We start from the raw sequence: 24,212 nt of genomic DNA, 5'->3' as shown, positions 1-24,212 counted from the left end.
GTTAAAATAGAACCATAGGGCCCTAAAGCCTCATAGTTCATTTTGTCCAACTCCCAATTTAAGTATCTTCTCTACAGCATACTAAACACGTTCCATTGTTAACTGAGTCAGCAAGAACATTGGTTGGTTAATTACATAGCCAACAAATGGAAATAACTCAGTTTCCAAAATATAACAAAGAAAGGGAATCTCAAGACACAAGAATAGTGTTGGTATAAAGTCCTAATGCTCTCTCGGAACTCTGTTGCAGAAAGGGGCTAAAGGTAGAGGTTGAATGTTGTAGGATACAATTCAGGAGGAAGTCCTATGGTCAGGCTTATCAAGGCATTTACCAAGTTAAGTAGTCATGCTGGAGATAAAACTACCAGCCCCAAGAGTTCCTGATGAGACTCTATGAACAGGTGAGGCAAGACTGTAGAACAGTACTATCCAATAAAGCTTTCTTCAATGTTTCTGGAAATGTTCTGTGTCCTTGCTGTTTAATACTATAGCCACCAGACTTGCATGGCAGCTGAACACTTGAAGTGTGATCTGTGCTACTGAGAACAGAGTTTTTCATTTTATTCAATTTAACAAATTTAGATGGCAAGTGGCTATCAAACTGGACAGCCCAGCTCTAGAAAATAAGACCTCAGTATGGCCCTTTGCTAGGAATAACTAAGAGCAAGCAAGAGTTGGATGTAAAATGATCCAGAGCTCTAAAAGGTCTGAATAGGATGTGGAGAACCACTCTTCTCTTATCAAGTCCTAATGATTAATACCCTGTTATGTCATCAAATGGCATCAGTTTTAAAAGAACAGAAAATGCGTAGTTCCCATGACATGATAACTTTGTCAGACTATGAAACCAATAAGCTCTAAGGGAAAACTTTCTGGAGTACTTAATAGAAGTTCCCAGTCTTTCTTTTCCTTCCTTCCTTCCTTCCTTCCTTCCTTCCTTCCTTTCTTTCCTTCTTTTTTTTTTTTATCACAAATTTCAGCACTTTCCATTTGGTTTGTCTGGAAGTCTCCAGACATAGAAATATTCTTCCTCCTGTCTCTTTAATAAGATCCCAGTAAAGCCATTCTTGACCACTGATCCCCAGTTCTGTCCTCTGAGTCCTGCTCAGCATTATCCCACCTCCCTCAGGATATCTGAGAAGACATTGGACTGGTAAGCAGTAAGGCGTATTACTTTCACTTTTTTGATTTATGATCTCTGGAATTTAGTCAACAAGTCTCACTCTCCCCATTTTCTTACCAAACCGATTAGATATAGAAGTCTAGAGATCACAACATGCACTTCCTGTGAGCCCTGCTTTTGCCAAATCAATGTATAAGGGAAAAGAATATTCATTTCAAAGTAACAAAGTATCTACCTCTTACTCTTGTTTTGTGATATCACTCTAGTAAGCCATAGTAAGCAGTTTGGTAATTTTTAAGTAGCTGAAACAGCTACCAGTTACAAAATATAGTTCTAGGGGCACCTGGGTGGCTCAGTCGGTTGAGCGACTGACTTTGGCTCAGGTCATGATCTCACGGTTTGTGAGGTCGAGCCCTGCGTCGGGCTCTGTGCTGCCAGCTCAGAGCCTGGAGCCTGCTTCTGATTCTGTGTCTCCCTCTCTCTCTGACCCTCCCCCACTCATGCTCTGTCTCTCTCTGCCTCAGAAATAAATAAACATTAAAAAAAAACAAAAACAAAAACAAAATATAGTTCTAAGAAACCCTCAAGTTAAACCACATGGAATACTACATTCTGTAGAGGCATAAATTTAATTATCAAGAACACAGCTATTCAGCAAATGTTACCTATTTATAATGTTATTAAGAAACCAGAAGTGGGGCGCCTGGATGGCGCAGTCGGTTAAGCATCCGACTTCAGCCAGGTCACGATCTCGCGGTCTGGGAGTTCGAGCCCCGCGTCAGGCTCTGGGCTGATGGCTCAGAGCCTGGAGCCTGTTTCCGATTCTGTGTCTCCCTCTCTCTCTGCCCCTCCCCTGTTCATGCTCTGTCTCTCTCTGTCCCAAAAATAAATAAACGGAAAAAAAAAAAAAAAAAGAAACCAGAAGAAAATAAAAACCAACCTCTGAGCAACCAAAAGAGATATCACAAAGATACAGCTCTTATCTTTCCGGAGAAGCACCTTTCTATCTGTCCCAACAACCACTTTACCTCTTGTTAGATTATTTAACAATCTTGTTAGATGGTTAGGTCATTTCCAAGACCATAGCAACTTAGAAGCAGTAAATAAGACTCAAGAACTTGAGCAAGTAATTTGATATTACTAGCGTAAAGTAAAAGAAGGTAGATAAACTGCAAAAAAAAAAAAAAAGAGGGAAAAAGAACCCCTGAAATCATGGTGGTCAAGGTCTACTCAGTATTGATTCTCTATCCCAATACAGAGCCCAGCACAACCACTGTATTATAGTATAGCATAATTACTGATATTAGTACTAATGCTGAATCATTAGTATATTCTACATTAAAAAGAAAAGAATTCTGCATAGAGTAAGCTCTCCACCAAAAAAAATTAATGTTTTAAATTATTCACAGTTTAGGGAACATCCAAGAAAATCAAGCTGTGTATTAATTCTCTACAGTATCTGGAGGCTAAGGCTTTTCTCATATTGTGGGCTTTCCCTTTATGCCATACACATGTTGATAAATTGAAAAAAGCATAACACCTCTAAAATCTCTAATAAATAAGAGAGAAAATGGCAATTAAGGCAACTTTGAAAATGCAGGAAATGTGAACTCTGTAAAAGACCATGTCTTTTACTGCATACCCTGGCACACAGTACACTTTAAGTAAATATTTGTTGGATGGATGGATGGATGGATGGATGGGCTCACAGACTAAAAATAGAATTACAGTTTGCAGACTAATGGCTAGTGCCACTTAAGTCATAATTCAGTCTTTTGTTTGTGAAAGTCTCAAGATAGGGAAAACCATTAGGTATGGTTTTTTTTCCCTCATCACTACCAGAATCTTAACAATTATAGCCTTCATAGCACAATGATTGAATATCTGAATGAAGGAGTTTCCTGGAGGCTTCTTTTTTTAATTTTTAGTTTTTTTTATTTGTGTGTAATTGACACATTAGTTTCAGGTGCACAACATGGTGACTTGATGAGTTTGTGTATTACGCTGTGCTCCCCACAAGCATAGCTGCCATCTGTCACCATACAACATGATTACAAGGCCATCGACTGTATTTCCTATGCTGTGCCTTTCATTCCTGTGACGTAATCATTCCACAACTGGAGGCCTGTATCTCCCACTTCCTTTCACCCATTTTGCCCATCTTCCCCATGCCCCTCTGTCTGGCAGCCATCAGTTTGTTCTCTATATTTATAGGTTGATTTTGCTTTTTGTTTGTTTAGTCATTTGGGTTTTTTAAGACTCCACATATGAGTAAAACCATATGGCATTTGGCTTTCTCAGTCTGACTTATTTCATTTAGCATAATGCCCTCTAGGTCCATCCATGTTGTTGCACCTGGCAAGTTCTCATCCTTTTTACGGCTGTGTAATATTTCAGTGTGTGTGTGTGTGTGTGTGTGTGTGTGTGTGTGTGTGTGTGTGTGTTTACACCACATCTTCCTTGTCCATTCATCTGTTGATGGGTTCTTAGGTCATTTCCTTATCTTGGCTATTGTAAGTAATGCTACAATAAACATAGAGTGCATGTATATTTTCAAATTAGTGTTTTTGCTTCCTTTGGGTAAAAATGTAGTAGAATTATTGGATCATGTGGTATTTCTATTTTTAATTTTTTGAGGAGCTTCCATACAGTTTTCCATATTGACTGCACCAATTTACATTCCCACCAACAGTGCATAAGGGTCTCTTTTTCTCCACATCCTCTGTAGTGCTTGTTATCTCTTGTCTTTTTATTTTAGCCATTTTGAGAAGAGTAAGGTGGTATCTCAGTGTGGTTTTGATTTGCATTTCCCTGATGATCGGTGATGTTGATCACATTTTCATGTTGTGTTAGCCATCTGTATGTCTTCTTTGGAAAATGTCTATTCGGGTCCTCTGTTTATTTTTTTATTGTATTGTTTGGGGGCTTTTTGGTGTTGAGTTGTATAAATTCTTCATATATTTTGGATACTAACTTCCTGGGAGCTTCTTAATGGGAGGACCATAGAATGGTCCAAACACCTGTTTGCTTTTCAGGAATACTTATGAAATAGTTACTTTTTAACCTGAAAATATCCAAAGGTTCTTTTTAACCCCAGTTGTTTGCATCTTTACAAAGTTACGGTTAAGTGCCACTAACAGACACATTCCTCTAGTTACTAGTGCACAGTTTAGGTTATCTGCCTATGCTCCAGAGAGTGAGGGAAGGAGGGAGGGAGGGAGGGAGAAAAGAATATTGGGAAGTGGAGAGATTGAGCTCCTGAATGAGGTAGCTCATACTACCTGAATGATACAGTTAGCTGAGCCACTAGGAAATTATTACGTAGACCAAGGCTGATATGAAGAATATGTTAAATTTCTCAGCTTGTTAGTGTTGATCTTTTAAATGGTGTCACTTTGAAAAATGACAACCAAGATTAGTGTGTGTATGTGTGTGTTATCATTCTCAAGGACCTTTGTCTATATAAATATTGAACAGAGAAATTCTCAAGCACCAAAATTTCTGTGAAGAAGAACAATTCAATGTAAGTAATGGTTTTAGAGAAACTGGAGGTATAAATGGAATGATACTTAGTTTTTACCTTCTGTTCTCCCCATTTTCATACTATACCTCCTTTTTATAAAATCATAAAGATAATGAAACTTATATACACGAGAACTAAATCCATTTCTATTGTATTTTGCTAAGCATTGCAGGAGCACTCAGGTAAGATAGTATATTCCATAAATAGAGCCCCCAAACAGTAATGTTTTTTTTTAAGTTTATTTGTTTATTCTGAGATAGAGAAAGAGAGAGAACATGAGCAGGGGAGGGGAAGAGAGAGAAAGGGAGAAAAAGAATCCCAAGCAGGCTCCGCACTATTAGCTGTCAGCCTGGCATGGGGCTTGAACTTATGAACTGTGAGATCATGAGCTGAGCTGAAACCAAGAGTCCGGCACTTAATTGACTGAGCCACCCAGGCGCCCCCCAAGTAATGGTTGTTTTTTTTAACCAACTTGCAATTTGTAATTCAAAAAAATTATTTATTTTCAATTTGCCTTTATTAGATTTTCAGCTTCTGTAAGTAAGGACAATGGTTTAAAATGCTTATCACCTTCAGTTGAATCTGAACTTTACTTTTTTGCTTTCCAGTTATTTTTGTTATTTGTATGTGAGTCTGAGTAATAACATTAAAAAATTTTTTTTAATGTTTATTTATTTTTGAGAGAGAGAGACAGAGAGAGACAGAGTGTGAATAGGGGAGGGGCAGAGAGAGAGGGAGACACAGAACCCAAAACAGGCTCCAGGCTCTGAGCTGTCAGTACAGAGCCCTATGTGGGGCTGGAACTCACAAACGGCGAGATCATGACCTGAGCTGAAGTTGGACATTTAATCTACTGAGCCACCCACACGCCCCAGAGTAATAACATTTTTATAAAATCTCTGCTCTCAGGGCTCTGACGGTCTTCCTCACCATCAAGTACAACTATCTCCATTTACAGATAAGGACATTGAGACCCAGAAAGGAGCCAGTGACTTACCCAGTGTGGGACACCCTCTCCCCCTTTAAAGATCAGGCATAGATCCCAGGGGTTTGGTTTCCCATGTCAGTGCTCTCTCCCCTTCCCCCACTCCATAGACCACCAACTGGGACTGCAAAAGCTGGTTGATTTGATTCATATCTAACCAGCTTTTAGGTGGATCCCCACATTTGAGGAACACTTCAACCCCGTTCTTCCACAGGTATGTCACCAAGGTCCCACAGTCTTACAATAATTACCTGAAATATGTAATTTTTCAGCAAGGGTTGGAAAGGCAAGTGGAAGACTGACAACCAGAGCCATATATCCCTCTGGTACACTTCTTCCCTGCTGGCTTGACTGGAAGCTTAGATTTGGCCCTGGCCTCTACCCAATGCAGTCCCAGCCTACTGTTTCTGGGCTCGAGGCTGAGGGAGAAGGACCTGAGCTATGTGTGACTAAGTTGGGAACACTGGCCGGGCCAAAGTCAGCCCACCAGGGTACCAGGTGGCCAAGGTCAGCCAGCAGCAGAGGATAGTGTGCAGCAGTGGGGGAGGAGCTGGGGGAAGTGATGGGAAATAACAGTGAACCAGTGGCCCAGCCCACAGTTCCATTATCTTCCCAGAGTTCCTTCTTGGGCCAGCCCTGTGCTAGTTGGAGCTAGTACCCAGTGATGAATCAAACGCAGGCTCTGCCCCCTGAGTTCTGGGAATTATTTAGGTCCTTGTGATCAGGGTGGAGGGAAGCACAAATGCAGTTAAAAGGAGCAAAGAAAATAGCTTCCGTTGGAAAAATAGGAAAGGTTTCACAGAGGGGAGGGCATTTGAGATTGGATTTAAGTAGCTGGTAGTATTTCTACAACCAGGGATGGCTCCCTTAATGATGGAGGAAAGTTTGAAAAAAGGCCTGCCAAGGGAGGAGAGTGGTGAAGTCTAGCAAGGAGGCTGAGAGAGGCAACAGGGAGAAGTTTGTGAGTCAGTCTCAACCCTGGGGGAGGGGTGGGGCAAGGTCCCGGTGTCAGGCTCCCAGTTCCACTGTGTCTTGTGCGGTAAGATTGAGGTGGAGGAAGGGAGAGGTGGAAGAGGGAAGTAGTTCCAGGCAGAAATGACGTTGGCCAGGGTTGGGGGGCACAAAGCAAGGTGGTGGATAGAGAGGGATTAAATACCTAGATAGAGGAGAGGCTAGAGAGAGCAGTAAAGTGGGTGGGTAACAAGGGGAAGAAGAGGGAAAGGAGGGAGAGAGGGGAGGGAAGCAGTAGTCAGGGAGGTTAGAGAGGGGAGACAGAAGGGAAGTTATGGGGGTGTGGGGGGAGGAGAGATGGAGACCTAGGTAGATAGAGACCTAGACCTCCCTAGGGCTACAATTCTATTTTGGAAGGGAACATCAGCAAGGTGTTTATCAAACATGTTTGATCACGAACCAAAGAAAAAGTTTATAACATTATGTCCTGATAATGCACATTCTTATACGTAATAGGGAAACTAAATTTGTCAAAATAACACCCTATGTCTGATGCATTCTGATATTTGGGGTTAGGTTCTGTTTCACTTTCTCCTCCTTATTTAATGCTGGTTTCCACCCACTAAACCTGCAACGCCGTGGGGCCATCTGCAGCTACAAGGCGAGGAGCTGGCTCCACCCAGTGGTGAGAGAGAGGATGTGCAGCCTACAGCAGTGTCCGCTGGGCCACCACGTCGCTTCCTGCTTTGCCTCTACTATCCCTTCCCGACACACACCCTTGCTTAAAATATGCCCATTCTATGCCTTCTATGCTGCATCTCCCCTCCTAGTGCCCTTGGTATTAGTTTTATCTCATTTATAGAAATCACAGAATTACAAAATATAAAAGTCTGGGAAAAACCTTTAAAGACAGTCTAGTTCTATTCTCCTCCCTTGTTTTATGGAAACTGGAGCTTACAAAGGTCTGTGACCTGCCCAAGCCTATTGGTAGCAGAGCGAAGATTTCAGGTCTGAATAACGCCCTATTAAATCACACTGTCATTTTCTTAACATTCAAATGTCAGAGAAAAAGGAAGGGGAAGGCCTGCTGTGGTTTTTCTTGGGCCCTAAACCCATACCCTAAGGCATAGCTAACTGCAAGCCCTACACAAGCCATCAGGAGAGCCCATAGAAATTCACCTGTGGTTTTGTTGTTGGGGTTTGTTTTCTCAGTGAGCTGTGGACATTGGTGTTGGTTGTGGATACTGGGGCACACCCAAAGCAAGACAAAGTGTAGCCATTTATGTGGATGTGTCAAAGTCATGTTAATTTTAGTTGTGCACACTAACTATTGAGCTTCTGTACCTAGTTGCCGAACAGCACATTCATGGGTATGAATGACATTAAATGTGAGATTTTTTATGTTTATTTTAACATTAAAATAAGCTATAGGTCTATGCAAATGCTTTTTGGCTCATCTGATCACACAAGTTAAACAAGATTAGAAAGCATTAGCGAAACATATTCAACAGGTAGCAGTGCAGCAAGGTAAATTCTTCTTGAGGTTGGAGCCTGAGGGCAGAAATGTGCTGAGGAGAAGCCCAGCCCTGGACACCTCTCCCCTTCATCTCTAATCTAGGCTGAAATTCCTGGTGTGTAATCAAGGGACAGAGAGGGGTGACTCACATGGCTCAGCCCAGGTGATCAGACTTGACTGAAACAACCCCCTGAATAATCCCACACCTTCCCTGGACTGCACACGACTCCTCATTGGTTTAATAGCTGTCCCGGTATGCTAATCAGCTGTCCTAGCCCCTGTAATCCGGAGCCTCTGAATCTGGCCACTGATGGATTCTTTAGAAATGATGTCTAGCTCCACTTATACGAAAACAGTAACCAGCCTGGCTTTGATAAGGAGGCAACATCCTGGACTTCCTGCAAAGAAGTGAACCTAAGAGCTTTCTCCGTACCCTACCTCCGGCTTTATTTATATATATATCCTCCTCATTGTTCTTCTCCTTGCCATGGCCTCTACCTTCATTCCCCTTCTCACTACCTCTATCATTCTAACAAGTGCACATGCGTGAGAGTCATTCATACACACACACGTATGTACACACATCATCATCATCAAATATATAACCCTTTAAATGCGGACCGCCCCCTTGATGTAAAGGTCTGTCTGCTGGACCACACTGACGGATGCACTTCTCTAGAATCAGTGAGACCATTGAACAAATTTACCTTTGGAGAAAATAACAAAATCAAAATGACTCAATGTACGTTTGGAATGGTGCTGTTTCCACAGTACTTCATCACAGACCATCTAAAAGTTTTTCCATCAATAATCGCTAGAGGTTTCATTTCCCAAGATTCCGTACAAAGTCAGAGGGAAGCATTTTCCTCAGAAAGCGTACAATATATTGCATCATGGTAATTTAATAGAGTAATGACTTTGTTTAGATTGTGACATTTCTTTAAAAGTTGTATTCATTTCAGAAAGAACCCCAGACATTCACACAAACACTTAAACTATTTGCTTTGCTTGTTCCCTCATGATCTACTATGTATAATTATTGAAATGGTGAGGACAAATGTGGCTATAGAAGAGCTGAGGTGGAATATTCTATCATTTGTGAAGAGTGTTGTGACCTCTTATGCTTTAATTTAAACTCATCACGTCCACTTGAAGCAGACAGAATGATATTGATCAGAGTTACATAATCTATCATCTTCATAACCTTTAAATTAAAAAGCAAAATAAAGTTTAATATTGCCACTTGCCTTCAACAATCACATTAAGATGGTAATGAATGTCTTACTCAAAGTTATGAATTGATATGCCCAGCACAAAGTAGTTTTTCTAATTCTTAGATTTTTTAATTAAAAAATTAAGTCATACAGAGTCAATATAGAATCTGCCAACTGGAATCTGGGGTAGCTACCATCAAATGCTGGTCTATGGATTGGATACAGTGGAATTACCCAGGGAGCTTTTCTGAATAATACAGCAGCTCAGATCCTAACCCCAGAGGGCGGTGCATGGCCAGGTACAAGGGCCATTAACTAGGGGTTTCCAGGAGTGTTCCTTGAGACAAAGTCTGATACTGCCCCCAAAAGAGTTCCACTTGCAAAGAAGTTTGGGAAGCACTGCACACTGTTTACTTCAGTAAAATGTACCTCATCATTTTATAGGATTTTGGAAGCCCTCCAGTAAAGAAACCAGCTTAGCAATATTTCCCAAACTTAAATGATATGTGACCTTGGAATCCAATTTTTATAACACCCAATCACGATTTTCCCAGGATATTTTCTAGGGAAAGGTAATCTAGTATCAATTTTCCAACACAGTCTCCCCTAGGGGAGAGTTCCCTAGGAATGAGTCTCCAGGAATGGGGAAGAGTGTGCAAATGTATGTTTATCAGATGGTGACTTTATTAAGATTAGGAAGCACTGGTCCTAAAAAACTAGTAGTTATTTAATGTCTACTGTATGCTAGGCCCTGGGTTGGTCTCTTTACCTACATGGATTTATTAAATCCTCACAACAACCCCATGAGGTTGTGGTTCAAAGATGCAAAAAATGAGGCGTCAGAAGAAACTCCCCCCCACACAACTGTGAGTAAGTGTGAACTCTGGCTCTTTAACTTGTGCTTGGCTCTGGGAGGAAAGGAAAGTGAGAGACAGGATCAGTAGATGGGTGGGCTAGTGGCCGTTGCTGCTAAAACCTTCATTTTCCAGAAAGGCATTAATTATACAAATAGTATTCTAGACATGTAATTCATTTTACAGGGCTTTCATTTCTTCAGAATTTTCAAACTGAGCATTCTCTCATAGGTTTTTGATAGCTGCTATCACAAAAAGTCATGATTAGTGTATCAGGATTTTAAAGAAAATTCCTAGCACTGTCTTTAGCATCTAGATCAAGGATCAGTTCTGTTGGTATAATTACCACTGTTTGCTTAAATTTAACCTTAAGTGACCAGGTCAGCAAGGTCACTTTTGACCTTGGGTCAAAAGTCAAGGAAAGAAGGAAAGTCTCCCTGAGTTGTATCCTGTGTGGAATGTCATGATCTGGCTGTTTTGTTTATTTGATCACCCTAACGTGGAAGGGCCTAAATACCGTGGGAGTCAGAGCTTAGGGGACTGGAGTGACATCCCAAGAGTAGGGAGGAAGAGGTTTTCCACAAGCTGAGAGAGTTTATCCCAATTGCCAGGGACCTTTGGATTACCCATTTTTTCCCTCTCTCTCTTCTTCCAGGACCTCTCTCCTTTTGGGTCCTTCTTTCTTTAAAGTAACTCATTTTCTTTCACCAGTCATTATCCTAGAACAGCCCATCAGATTTCCTCCCTCGTCACCAAGCCATTCCAGTCCACACCCCAGGCCCTGTTCAGTCTATCATGGGACAGAGCTGACGTTCTAATCATTGTCTTCACTGAGATTTATAGTGAAGATTTATATGAGAAATGTCCACGTAAAGAATAGCTCAACACCTTCTGAAAGAGTACTTATGAAGATGTTGTACATTATATTATTTAGTGTTCCTCACAGAGAAGGACCACATGATAAATGTCTTTTATTTATTTTTATTTATTTTTTATGAAATTTATTGTCAAATTGGTTTCCATACAACACCCAGTGTTCATCCCAACAGGTGCCCTCCTCAGTGTCTTTTAGAATTCAGTGATGACGTGATATGGTGGGGAGCCAGACTGCTTCTCTTGCAGCAAAAAAGGATGTTTCCTTTTTGGCCTGGAAAGAAGTTTGAGCCTCAATTACAGCATTATATAATATTTTTTCCTATTTATGTTTCAGAAGTCATATTAAGTACATGTACGTCACCTGCAGTTCTTCTAAAAGTATCACTTGAGGCACCTGGGTGGTTCAGTTGGTTAAGCGTCTGACTCTTGATTTCCACTCAGGTCATGATCTCATGGTTCATGAGTTTGACCCCACGTCGAGCTCCGTACTAGCAGTGCAGAGCCTGCTTGAGATTCTCTGTCTCCCTCTCTCTCTGCCCCTCCCCTGCTCACTCTCTCTCTCTAAAAATAAATAAATAAACATTAAAAACCATGTCAGTAAATATGATACTTTATTGATTTTTGAGCACTGCATATTTGTATTTTGAAAGCCCAACTTGCATTATAATTACTTCTGTTCCATGAGTCAAATCAGGATGCTCTAAAATTCACGTTAGGGGAGGATGATTATCTTCAAATGGGTATTGCTAAGACTCCCCCAAAATTTTTAAGTGACTTTTCTTTATTATTACAGCAATGCTCATTTATTATAGAAAAACTTGCATTGCAGGTGGACAAAAAAATTATATGTGATCCCACCAATCATTATTAGCATTTTGGCCTTCCAAATATGACTAAAACTAAAAACAACATCTTTTTATGTTGTTGTAGGGGAAACACAAGTAGCAGATACTGCCAGAATGCTTGGGCAATAGGAGCCAGAGTAGGTCAAATCAATACAATTTATTTTTTCCAATGCTGGAAGTAAGTAGTGGAATGATTCAGAACTGCTTTATATCTTTTAATTTAATTTTGAATTAATTTTAAAATTCAAAATTAAATTAAAAAATATAGATTGGGATTTCCAACTCACCACTATCTTTACCCTATTCCTTTAGCTGGTTTCCTATGGTAATGACTTTTTTTTAATTTTTAAATTTATTTTATTTAAATTTTAGTTAACATACAGTGCAACATTAGTTTCAGGAGTGATTCACTTCCATACAACACCCAGTGCTCATCACAACTAGTGCCCCCCTTAGTACCCATCATCCATCTAGCCCATCTCCCACCCACCTCCCCTCCAGCAACCTTAGTTTGTTAAGAGTCTTTTGTGGTTTGTTTCCCTCTCTTCTCTTCCCCCCTACTTACCATATGTTCATCTGTTTGTTTCTTAAGTTCCACATATGAGTGAAAGCATACGGTATTTATCTTTCTCTGATTGACTTATTTTGCTTAGCATAATACATTCAGGCTCCATCCACATCATTGCAAATGGCAAGATTTAATTCTTTTTGATGGCTGAGTAATATTTCATTGTATGTATATGTGTATGTGTGTATATATATACATGTGTATATGTATATATGTGTATATGTGTATGTGTGTGTATGTGTGTGTATATATATATACGTGTGTATGTGTGTGCATGTGTGTGTATATATACATTATATATATATAACGTATATTGTATTGTTGATAATGCTGCTATAAACATTGAGTTGCATGTACCATTTCGAATCTGTATTTTTGTATTCTTTGGATAAATACCTGATAGTGCTATTGCTAGATTGTAGGGTAGTTCTATTTTTAGTTTCTTGAGGAACCTCCATACTATTCTCCAGACCAGCTGCACCAGTTTGCATTCCAACCAGCAGTGCAAGAGGGTTCCCCTTTCTCCACATCCTTGTCAATACTTGTTTCCTGTGTTAATTTTAGCCATTCTGATAGATGTAAGGTGACATCTCATCATGGCTTTGATTTGTATTTCCCTGATGATGAATGCTGTTGAGCATCTTTTCATGTGTCTGTTAACCATCTGGATGTCTGAAAAAGTGTCTATTCATGTCTTCTGCCCATTTCTTCACTGTGTTATTTATTTTGGGGGGTACTGAGTTTGATAAGTTCTTTATAGATTTTGGATACTATCCCTTTATCAGATATGTTGTTGGCAAATAGCTTCTCCCATTCCACAGGCTGCCTTTTAGTTTTGTTGATTGTTTCCTTTGCTGTGCAGAAGCTTTTTATCTTGATTAAGTCCCAATAGTTCATGTTTGGTGACCTTTTTTTAAAGAAACCACCATAGCAAATTTTGATTGACATGTAGAAAGCTGTACATGTATAATATATACAATTTGATGAGTTTAGAGATAAGTGTACACCCATGAAGCTATCACAATAATCAAGGCCATGAACATATCCATCACCTCCCAAAGTATCCTCCCTCTATGATGATGATGATGATGATGATGATGATGATCGTGATGACGATGATGATGAAAGAACACTTAATGTAAGCGTACACTTAGCAAACTAAGTGTACAATACAATATTGTTAGCTATAGGTACTATGCTTATAGTGGCTCTCACGATTTACCTCTCATAACTGACCTTGTACCCTTTGACCATTAATTTCTTGGGTTGGAAATAAGAGTACATATTCCCTACTTATACAAAAGGCGGCATATTGTATACATTCTTCCACACCTTGCTTTTTTTACTTAACAGCCTGCCTTGGAGATCTTTCATGTGAAAACATAGGAAGCCTTGTCATTTTTGTTATAACTGTGTACTATCCGGTTCTGTGGCTATACGGGTTATTTTGTCACCTACAGTCCACCTTTTAATATTATGAACAGTAACACATTGAATACACATGTTTACATCATCCTCTACGTAAGTAGATTAAAATATATATGAAATTTTCCAGGATTAAAGTTGCAGAAACAAAAGATAAGTATACATTTTTTTTTATTTTGGTAGGTATTGTCAAATTGCCCTTTGAAAAGATTATAGCTTCCATTTCCATCAGTGAGTTTCCCCACAGCATCATAATTATTTTTTATTTTAAAACCCCTGTGTGATTTCTAGTTTTTAATGTTTATTTATTCAGAGAGAGAGAGAGCAGGGGAGGGTTAGAGAGAGACAGAATCCCAAGCAGGCTCCACGCTGTCAGTGCAGAGCCTAATGCAGGGCTTGAACAAACTCACAAACCATGATCATGACCTAAGCAGAAATCAAGAGTCGGATGCTTAACCGACTGAGCTACTCAGGCACCCTAAACCTTTCTGTGTGATTTAAAAAAAACAAATTCCATTCTGGTGATGCTGGCTCATTAGAGCTTATATTCTCTGAGCCCAATCCAATTGTTTAATATATGAACTTGAAATTGGTATAGTCAGCCCTTCATTATTTACTCACACATAAAGGAACCATGGCATAGATATCCACAGAGGCAGATAATTCCCTGGTAATTCAATTCAGCTTTGAAATATATTGTGACTTTTTCCATATTGAATTTTCTTTCCTAATGATGTCTGCATTAGGAAACATTAACTCATAACTTTTAGCACAAAGTGCCTGCTGGTAGAAGAAGAAAGCCAAGAACTGGAAAGAAATTACTATAGGACTCAAAATGTTTCCACTACATCTCCGGGATCATAGATGATATTTATTTCATTGTTTTTGATATCTATATTTACAAATTTTTTTAATGTTACCATGTATTCAGATTACTTGTATAAAAAATAGATTCATGGTGGCAGTTAAAATGGAAGTCCCAACACAAGTATAATATTTAATTTCTTTTCAACCTGAGAAATGTAAATCCGTAAGAGAAACAATATAATTTTAAGTAGCACTAATTAATCAATGAATGTAAATTATAATGAAAACAGTTCTAATATATTTAAAACTACTCCTCACCATGTATCACTTCAAGAATGCAGAAGCCAAGTGTAAATAACGGAGAGCTTACGGGGTTGTGATGGCCGCAGCATAATCATCTGGGTGGGGAGGGAGGCAGTACAGAGATGTCTGATCCAGCCTTTCTCTCCCCTTGCAGCATCTTCCTCAAAGAGCTGGAGAAGTATGAGCAGCTGCCTGAGGATGTGGGACACTGCTTTGTTACCTGGGTAACTGACCTGAAATGCTTCTTCTCCCACTGTGCCATCCTTTCCAGGAGGGTACATGGTGTCAGATGGCATACTGTTTGCTGCCTGACCTGAGGGCTAGTGTCACTGACATTCTAACACAGTGCCAGGGACTCTAGGGAGGGGGCACAAGTATATCTGAGAGGAGCAGACCATCCCCAAGGAGCAGAGTCCTCCTTGGGAAAAGTCTTTAGACATTGTGTCCAAGCTCCACATTGAGTTCTCCAGGAACTTTCTAAAACTGAGACATCAGGAGAGTGGAACAGGATCACCACCCATGATAGAGGAGCCACTCCAGTTCTAACCATTGGTTTTGTTTTGTTTTGTTTTGTTTTGTTTTGTTTTGTTTTGTTTTGTTTTTACAGGATTAGGATTAGGGCAAAATTAGGCCTTCAGGAATCCATCAAACCATTGGTTACATTTTCTTCCTTCATAGAGAAAAACAGATTCCATAGGTATCCATCCCAGTTCTGACCTACAAAATTAGTGTCTAGTCATTTTCTTTCCTGGTGCTATTGTCATGGGCCAAGTAAATGGGCTAAATGTACCAGGTTCTAATTATATAAATGGGAACATTAGTCTCCATTAGCATCCACACCATGTTATTCTGAGCTCAGGTTCATGACAGGAATGCAGACATCTCCAGGGAAATCCACCTGTGATACTAAGTGCAACTAAATATGGAAATCCTTCCCTGGGGTCAGGAGTTCTGTTTTATAATTATCTCATTATAATTTCCACTCAAAATCGGCTACTTTTCAAAATGTATTCGTGATTCAGAGATTTTATGCTCTCAACAACCTATGGAATAGGTAGGGCTATAGTTATGCCTTATATTTTATAGATGGAAACAATTTAGATGACCTAGGAGGTTGACTAGTCCACTGACATGTAATAAATAGCACAGCCAATTCCACAGCTTAAGACCTGAGTTGTTTTCTTTACATGAAACCTTAGTGTTTGCTTCCTGGCATAGTCTCATTTCTTAAGGAGTCAGACTTTGTGTTAATACATTTTCTACCTCTAAATACATGAGCCTGTGCACAGTTCACATTAATGCTGATCAACAATTTATGATCCCTTGCACAGCCAATGTAGAGGAAAAAAAGAAGGGATTTTTTTTCACATCTTGTTTCATACAATTTGTGGATCTGCCTAACAATCAGCCATAAGTAGGATTTATCATTATGTCCTAGGGCTGATAAATGCCTCCCAGGTAGTATATAAGCCCTAAAATTGGTCTCAGAAAACCTTTGATGATTGCATAAAATAGGCACATTTTTCCCAGAATTATCCCAAGGTGACTTTGTTAAGTCTCATAATCTTCACATATGAGGCTAGAAAGAGTTGTTTCAGTATACTGGAAGGCAGTGGTTATGACCAAGAAGCACGAAGTCAGCTTGCCTGGGCTCTCCCACTTTCTAACTGTGGGAATTGAAAGTTACTTAACCAACCAGTGCCGCAGTTTTCACATCTGTAAAATGGGGATGCTGCATAGTGTTCTCAGGAGGATCAGATGAGTTAATATATAAGAGAAGCTCTGAGCATAGTGCTGGCATGAATGAGACCTGCTATACTTAACACATATATATCTGGGCTGCTGTCTCAGAAGAGGATATCCCAGGTGTTCTGTAGGCACCAACACTGGCAGCATTTCACAAATGGGAAAACTACTTAGTGGCCAACATATGCACACCTTTCCCAGTAGCAGGGACATGGAGTACTAACCCAGAGGGTACTAAGAGAAACAAGAAATGATTTTTTTGCCAAGCTACAAGGTTGTTGGCTTGAAGTTACAATTGGATTAGGACTCATTGTTCATCCCTGTCCCTAGAGGGTCCCCTTGCTTTCCTTTCCCCCATCATTGCTTCTGGAAAATTGGAGATGATGGCATAGACACTTGGCATGGCCTACAAACTACCCCCAATGGAGACATTTGGGATACAATCAGGTCTTCCTCTGAGATCACACTTTATTTTCATTCTTTGAGTTTTGTTTTTAGAGAAAATGCTATCATTTTTCAAGATGGGAAGGACAGTTGTAGGTAATCCAGAAAAGGGATGACGTCTAAACAAATTCTATCCAACTTCAAAATACGTTATGTGAATTGGGTTTTCAAAGTCTTTCTAGTACAGTCTAGTATTAAAATAAGCTCACTTTCAGCAAGCTTTCTCCACCTGCAGAAAGGAGAAAAGTATCTCCAAGTTTGTTAGGGGAACACGGGCAGATAAGCCCAGAACATTTGCCACAGATAATCCTGTGCCACACAATATCTGAGAGCTTAACTACACAACCCCTGCTGGGTCCTTCAGGCACAGTCAACAGAAGGGAGCAGCTAACGGACGCTTACCTGTCATTACCTTTGTTCTTTTCAGGCAGACAAATTTCAGATGTACGTCACCTACTGTAAAAACAAGCCTGATTCCAACCAGCTGATCCTGGAGCATGCAGGCACCTTCTTTGATGTAAGCCATGATTTTCCATTCTTGAGTCATTGATGAGTGGGTGGGTGGAAATGTTTCTCTACTTTGGGATAGTGGGTTTTTATCCTTTAGTCCTCTTTTTAATTTGGCCACCCAAACCTCTATCTCAGGAGTAAAGCATGGAGAAAAGCCAAAGCAGTGCTTGTCTTTTGTTTTACCCCATCCCATCTCAAGTGGTGTGGTTTTAGACAAGGAACATTGGTCCTTCATGCCTCAGCACCAAACTGGGCTGGCCACCATCTTGTGTGCAGAGAGACCGGCAGTATAACCCACACGTTAAGATGTTTCATTTCTTCATACACAGCTCCCATAAATGCATACACAGCTACTTCATACACAGCTCCCTCAAATGCAGGGCTTCTCAAAGTGTGGTCCTCAGAGCAGCCACATCAACATCACCTGATAACTTGTTAGAAAGGCATATTTTGGACCACCTCCCCAGATCTGTTGAGTCAAAGTCTCCAGGGCTGAAGCCCAACAATCTGAGTTTTAAGAAGCCACTCAAGTTTGAGAGACACTACTCACATGCAATTATTTCAACCTTGACTACACATTTGAATCACCTGGGAAGTTTTGAAAATACTGATTCGTGGGTCCCACCCTTGTGATTCTGGTATGATTGGCTTGGGTTTGGCCTGGACTTTGAGAGTTATAGCACAGCCAGTGTTGATCACTTGGGCTGTAATGGAAGCCAAGCAAAGATGGCACTGATGTACCTTTTGTCTGGTCCTTTGCTTTAGAACAAGGATCCATCCCTGCTAGTGAATGATGGCATAAGTCTACATATTGCTAGGCCCAAAAGAGTGACCTGTTGGCTATAAAGTGAACAGCATCAAATGGGTCAATGTAGGATGTAAGGGAAGAACGAGGCGTGAAGAAATTGGGGGAGGGAAGTTCACTGAGAAAGAGACTGTAGCAGTGATGGCCATTATGGTAGTCCCATCAGAAGTGACAACAACTTGAAATACAGAACTTTTTAATGTTTGTTAGTCTGTGTTTCTGCCTACCTGCTTTCATTTCTCCCATGAATATTTGAGTATTTACTATAGAGAACATGGTGTTCTAGGCACCTTCAGGAATACAGACATTTAAACATCATTCCCATATTCAAGTTTACAAAATGAACCTCTGAGCATCTTTCTAGACTGATGCTGCCAAAATAGAAATGATTCCACAAGTGTCTCATTGCTCTGTAAAGGAATGACCCTTGAATGGGAGAAAGCCAGGCAAGAAAAAACATACATGACTTTTTTAAATGAAGTGTTGATATGCAAATGGTCCTGAGTGTCCCAAACTGGAATTTTAAGGTTAGATTTGATAAAACAGAAAACTCAAGAAAAGTACTTCTTTAACTTGGTATCTGAATTTATTGGATATCATACTGGATGTTCTCTACCACTATTACCTCTGTTAATAATGTATTTTCTTTAACATGTTTCTGGTCGATTACTCATCAATAGTATGCAGAAGGGTGTTTGTGAAGTTTTAAATGCATTGTGTCCTGTCTTCCACGTAGCATTTTTCTGAACATCCATGTCCTGTGCTCTGAGCATGCCTCAGACTCCCCCGCTTCCTCGTCTTTGCTCACAGTGCGCTCTCTGCCTTGCCACTCTGTGTGTAAAATGCACCTGCACAGACACACACACACACACGCACACACTGTCACTCTTCGGAATTCTTTCTATCCTTTAAAAGTCAAATGTGTCCTGCAGGAACCCTTCCCTTTCCCTATGCATGTGTTATACTTTGTATCTCTCTTATAGTGTTTATAACAATTTCCCTTATGGAGGTTATCAATGTACCTTTTTATTACACACACCTCCTCCCACCTATGAGCCCCTTGAGGTTGGCTGATGATTTGCTTGGTTTATTTTGTACACATCATAGTGTGCGATGCTAATTGGCCTTTTCCTTTAGTCCTATGGTCATCATATTCCTGTTTCTAGCCAATTTCTAGACTTTGACTAGTAAGTTAGATAACCTCCAAATTTTACACCCTTCCCCCACCCTCCATTCCCAACATAGTGCCTGATGAGCCTCTACTTTAGTTGGGAAGACCACTGGAAGCCAGGAAAACCGTCCACTAGGTAGGAGTCCCTGGATCTTGGCATAGAGATGGAGAGGGAGAACAGTAACCTCTCAGTAACCTCTCCTGATTGTTCCCAGAGCTTTCCAGAACCCGTAATAATTTGTAGCTTTTTTTCCATTTCATCAGAAAGGGTTCCCTGAGTTCTTCACTTAGAAAATATCTGCTTTAGGCCCTCATTCTATAAAAGAGATAAGCCCTTAAGAAAGGCTGTCTTTTAGTATCCATTATCGTAAAGAGTGCACAGAACATTGAAGTTCCAGAAAGGGGCACACCTTCACACGATCCAGAATTTTCTACTTCGGATGTGAGAGCTGTGAGGCTGTGGTGTTTGATGCTAAGCTGGTTAGCAAGCATGGTTCGGCGGACCTAGCCCCCGGAGGCAACGCCTTCCTCCCTTCCTCGCTGCCCCACATGCAGCCTTCCCAGAGCTGGCAGAGATGGACGGCTGTCAAAGGTGCCCTATTGCCGGTGCTCTCTTGCCAGAGCTGCCAAGTAAACAGACGATGTTCCTTTGCCCAGAGAGTCAGGCTGCCAGCTCTTTTGCCCATCACCCTCGGACAAGTCCAGCTAGAACTCCACACCTCTAGGGAAGAGGCACACGGGTGAGAAAGTTGCTACCTTCTGGGATAGCTGGCAGGAATGCGAAAATTGTTTTTTATTCCCTTTTCTTCCCCTTCCTTCATGGCCACATGACAAGTCCTCTCTCACATAACTTTAAAATGTTTCTTGGGCGCCTGGGTGGCTCAGTTGGGTAAGCATCCGACTTTGCTTCAGGTCATGATCTCACAGTTCATGAGTTCAAGCCCCACAGCAGGCTCTCTGCTGTCAGAGCAGAGCCTGCTTCAGATCCTCTGTCCCCCTCTCTCCGCCTCTCCCCTGCTCAAACTCTCCCTCTCTCAAAAATGGATAACATTAAATTAATTAACGAATTGATTAATTAATTAATTAAATGTTTCTTGTATTCCTCCCAGTGCTTTGTTTTTACTGACCCTAGCCTAGGACAAGCCCTTGGTACACACCTACAGATATAGATAGATAGATAGATATAGCTATACGTTATATGTATATTTAAAGTGAACACTTTAATGGTTTTAGTATATTCACAGATATGTGCAACCATCTCCACAGTCAATTTTAGAACATTTTCATCACCTCAAAAAGCAGCCCCACACCCTTTAGCCATCACCCCACCTTATCCTCCCACCTGTCCTTAGTGCTAAACAACCAATGGTACATTTTCTGTCTCTACAGATTCACCTATTCTGGACATTTCATAAAAATGGAATCATATAATATGTATTCTTTTGTGACTGACTTTTTTCACTTAGCATAATGCTTTCAAGGGTCCATCTATGTTATAGCATATATCAGGACTGCATTCCTCCTCATGGCCAAATAATATCCCATTGCATGGATATCTCACATTGTATATCTCCATTCATCAATTGATGGACATTTGGGTTGTATCCACTTTTTCACTATTATTAATAATACTGCTGTAAACAGTGTATATAAGTTTTTGTGGGGGAGTATGTTTTCATTTCTCTCAGGTATATACCTAGGAGTAGAATTGCTGGATCGCATGGTAACTCTGTGTTTACACGCTTGGGATTTTTCAACAACCTCCTAACTGGTTTCTCCATCTCTATATCCCAACCTCCGCCCTGTATGTTGTTATTAGGCTAAATATTGCTCTCTCTGAGACATCGCTTTCACCATGTTTTTCTCCTATTTAAGATCTACAGTACTTTTCCATTGAGAAGCTCACCACCAAATCCTAATTTTTTTTTTTTTTATCTAGCTCAACCCTATCGATGGCCTAAATATATCTTGCTTATCTAACTGTACTTTTCATTTTTTCCTGGACTCCAGGTGTACATCCTCTATACCATTCTGCATGGTCCTCATTATCATATAAATACCCAATGATTATTTCCTGTGCATTTTTTATATGCTTTCCATTTATAGAATGCCACTCGTCCAGCTTTGCACTTCCCCACCCCCACTTATCCTCTAAACCTCAGCTGAAGGCTTTATCTCTACTAAGCCATCCACCACTCCTGGGCCCAGCCATTGCTCTCTGTTCTCGCTGGGAATACCTTCCATCTCCTTTGTTGCTATTTATGTGTGTGAGTATTCTGAGCCACCTGGTGTGTAAGGTTCTTGAGGCAAGGGGACTACATGGACCCTTCACTAACCTTCACAGCACCTACACCTTGGGGCGTGGAAGGTCATTTTGGAGGCAGGGTAGAGAATGGTGTAAAATGAGAGGCTAGAGGCCCAAACAGCAGCTGGAGGTCATGGGTGTAGCCTGGGCATGAATGGCGTGGAGAGGAAAGACTTGTCACTGGGGATAACACAAGGAGAACAACTAAAAGTGACTCCATGGCTATCAGCTCAGGAGACCTAAATGAGGCAGATGCCATTGATCACAATAAAGAAGTTGTAAAGAATACAGTGGTGATTCTGGGTTGGGATGGGTCTAAGTTGAAGAGAGAAGGGATGGTAAAGGAGATATGCCCTCGTGCTGTTTTAAGGAGACTGAGGGAGAGGAAGACTCAGGAGCCATCGGCATAGAAATCCGAGCCCCACGCCCTTACTCTCATCGTCCTGCTAGCCCCTTGTGATCACCTCCGCTCTGGGTTGATTTTTCCTTTCACTTTCTGCTTCACCACCTCTCCTTTACCCTTCTGTCTGCTGTTACCTCCTCACTCTTGTTTTCCACTTTTATCCTTCCCCATTTCTTTATAAGTTTCATTTCTGACACACAAATCTGCTTTCTCTCCCTAAAGCTCCTCCCCTTTCACCACCTCTCCTTTTCTCTGTGTGTTCGTCTTGGTCTCTCTTGGTTCTCTCCCCATCAAAGAACGGTTCTCATAATTTTCTACCCTTTTTCCTTTTGCTGTCTTCTCACCCCACCGACTTCCTCCCAAGATACACTCATACACACACCCTTTTGTATGTCATGGTGCCTGTTTTCATCCCTGTAGGAGATACAGCAGCGGCACGGTCTGGCCAACTCCATCTCTTCCTACCTAATCAAGCCCGTCCAGAGGATCACCAAGTACCAGCTGCTCCTGAAGGTACTTCCCCTCCCCTCTGGGCACCTCCTCCTGCACTACTGATCAGGTCCAGGGAGCCCCAGCTTTGCCCAGGATGGGAAAGCTTCCATCTCAAGACCTTTCCTCCATCTAGAGCAAAACTTCAGAGGTGAACCCCCATTGGCTTTGCTGGCTCCCAGACTGCATGACCTATCCTGTGAAACTCTAGGTGTTTATTTGCTGGGGGACAGAGGAGAAATGAGAACAGGAACACGTTTTGACTGCTTTCATACCTGCCCACCACTGCACAGTTTGGAGCAGTTATGGCTGACACTTAGGGCCTCACTTGCTCTTCCCTCCTGGGACAGATTCCTCCTGGTGGTCCCTCCTACTGTCAGGGGTCAAGGGGACACTGCCAGTCAACATAGACAGTGGAGGCCCAGGGTGGCATCTACCATTGCCTTAATCTCTGTGTTTATCAAGACTATGAGGTTTTTGAGAGAAAACACTCAAAGAGTGCATATTAAAACACAATGACACTCTTGTGTCTGGAGGATCCCATATGTTAGGTAGGGGTTCTTTTGGAGCCAAGCAAACAGATTTGGATTTTCTCTAAAATATTTTCTTTGAAATTCAAATAATCAAATTATGTAAAATAGTAAGTAATGTGGGCTGCTTCTTCAGAGAAGGATACACCAACAGTCTGAAGATGTGACATTTCCCCCACAGAAAGCCTGGGAAATCGATATTATAAGCAGTTATATAACCCCTATGTATATTAATTGTCAAGGTGTAAGGGTAGAGTTTTCCCTGAGTTTGAATATTTGGCTGGTTGCTCCTCAAATGCAAAGGATAAAGGGATAGTGAGAGGCATGTTGTAAGTAGTATAGCTCCAGAGAAAATCTGCTGAAATTCAACTCATGTTTAGAGATGCTTGCAGAATCCCAGATATTCTAGCTTCACTAAACCTGAAAACCAGTCTAGTTTCACATCTAGGTTTCTGGTCACACTGGAGGTGCCCACGGACAGCCACTAGGGTCTCCCTGCTTAGCACATGTGATTCCATGATGAGAAGAGCATGAGCCCCCATGGGGCCCCATGAGCCCATGCCCTGGACCTCTTCCCCACTGAGGGTCAGGTCAGGGACTAGCACCACCCTTTCCCTCCTGCCTCCGCCTTCAAACCTTCTCTTTCCTCGTCTCCAAGAAAAGACATTTTGGGCTTCTGCTTCCAGGCACTCAACATCCAGGCCTGCAGAAATGGCTTAGAGAGTTACAACACGGCATCATGCCCTTGGCCTTTGTTGAGAACTCATGTGAGAAGTAACAATGTGCAGAACATCTTGGCTGTTTTGGCAGAATTGCTTT

At 41.1% G+C, this 24,212-nt stretch overlaps 1 protein-coding gene across 6 annotated transcripts in view; it reads left to right on the top strand.

Annotated features, from left to right (window-relative positions):
- Positions 1-24,212, top strand: part of LOC125174690 (kalirin-like) — a 577,730-nt gene that overhangs the window by 469,057 nt on the left and 84,461 nt on the right. For all 6 annotated transcript variants that reach the window (XR_007155513.1, XM_047874328.1, XM_047874329.1 and 3 more), the window contains exons 26-28: positions 15,145-15,214; positions 17,608-17,697; positions 22,795-22,887. Coding sequence is in view for 5 of the 6 variants with exons in the window: in XM_047874328.1 (XP_047730284.1) it covers positions 15,145-15,214; positions 17,608-17,697; positions 22,795-22,887 (253 nt within the window). In the remaining variant the exon portion in view is untranslated. The remainder of the gene's footprint in view (positions 1-15,144; positions 15,215-17,607; positions 17,698-22,794; positions 22,888-24,212) is intronic.

Source organism: Prionailurus viverrinus, chromosome C2 (genome assembly GCF_022837055.1).
Source record: "Prionailurus viverrinus isolate Anna chromosome C2, UM_Priviv_1.0, whole genome shotgun sequence".
In the NCBI taxonomy this organism is placed as follows: Eukaryota; Metazoa; Chordata; class Mammalia; order Carnivora; family Felidae; genus Prionailurus; species Prionailurus viverrinus.
Note: the sequence above shows the minus strand (reverse complement) of the source record. Positions and strands in the feature narration are given on the sequence as shown.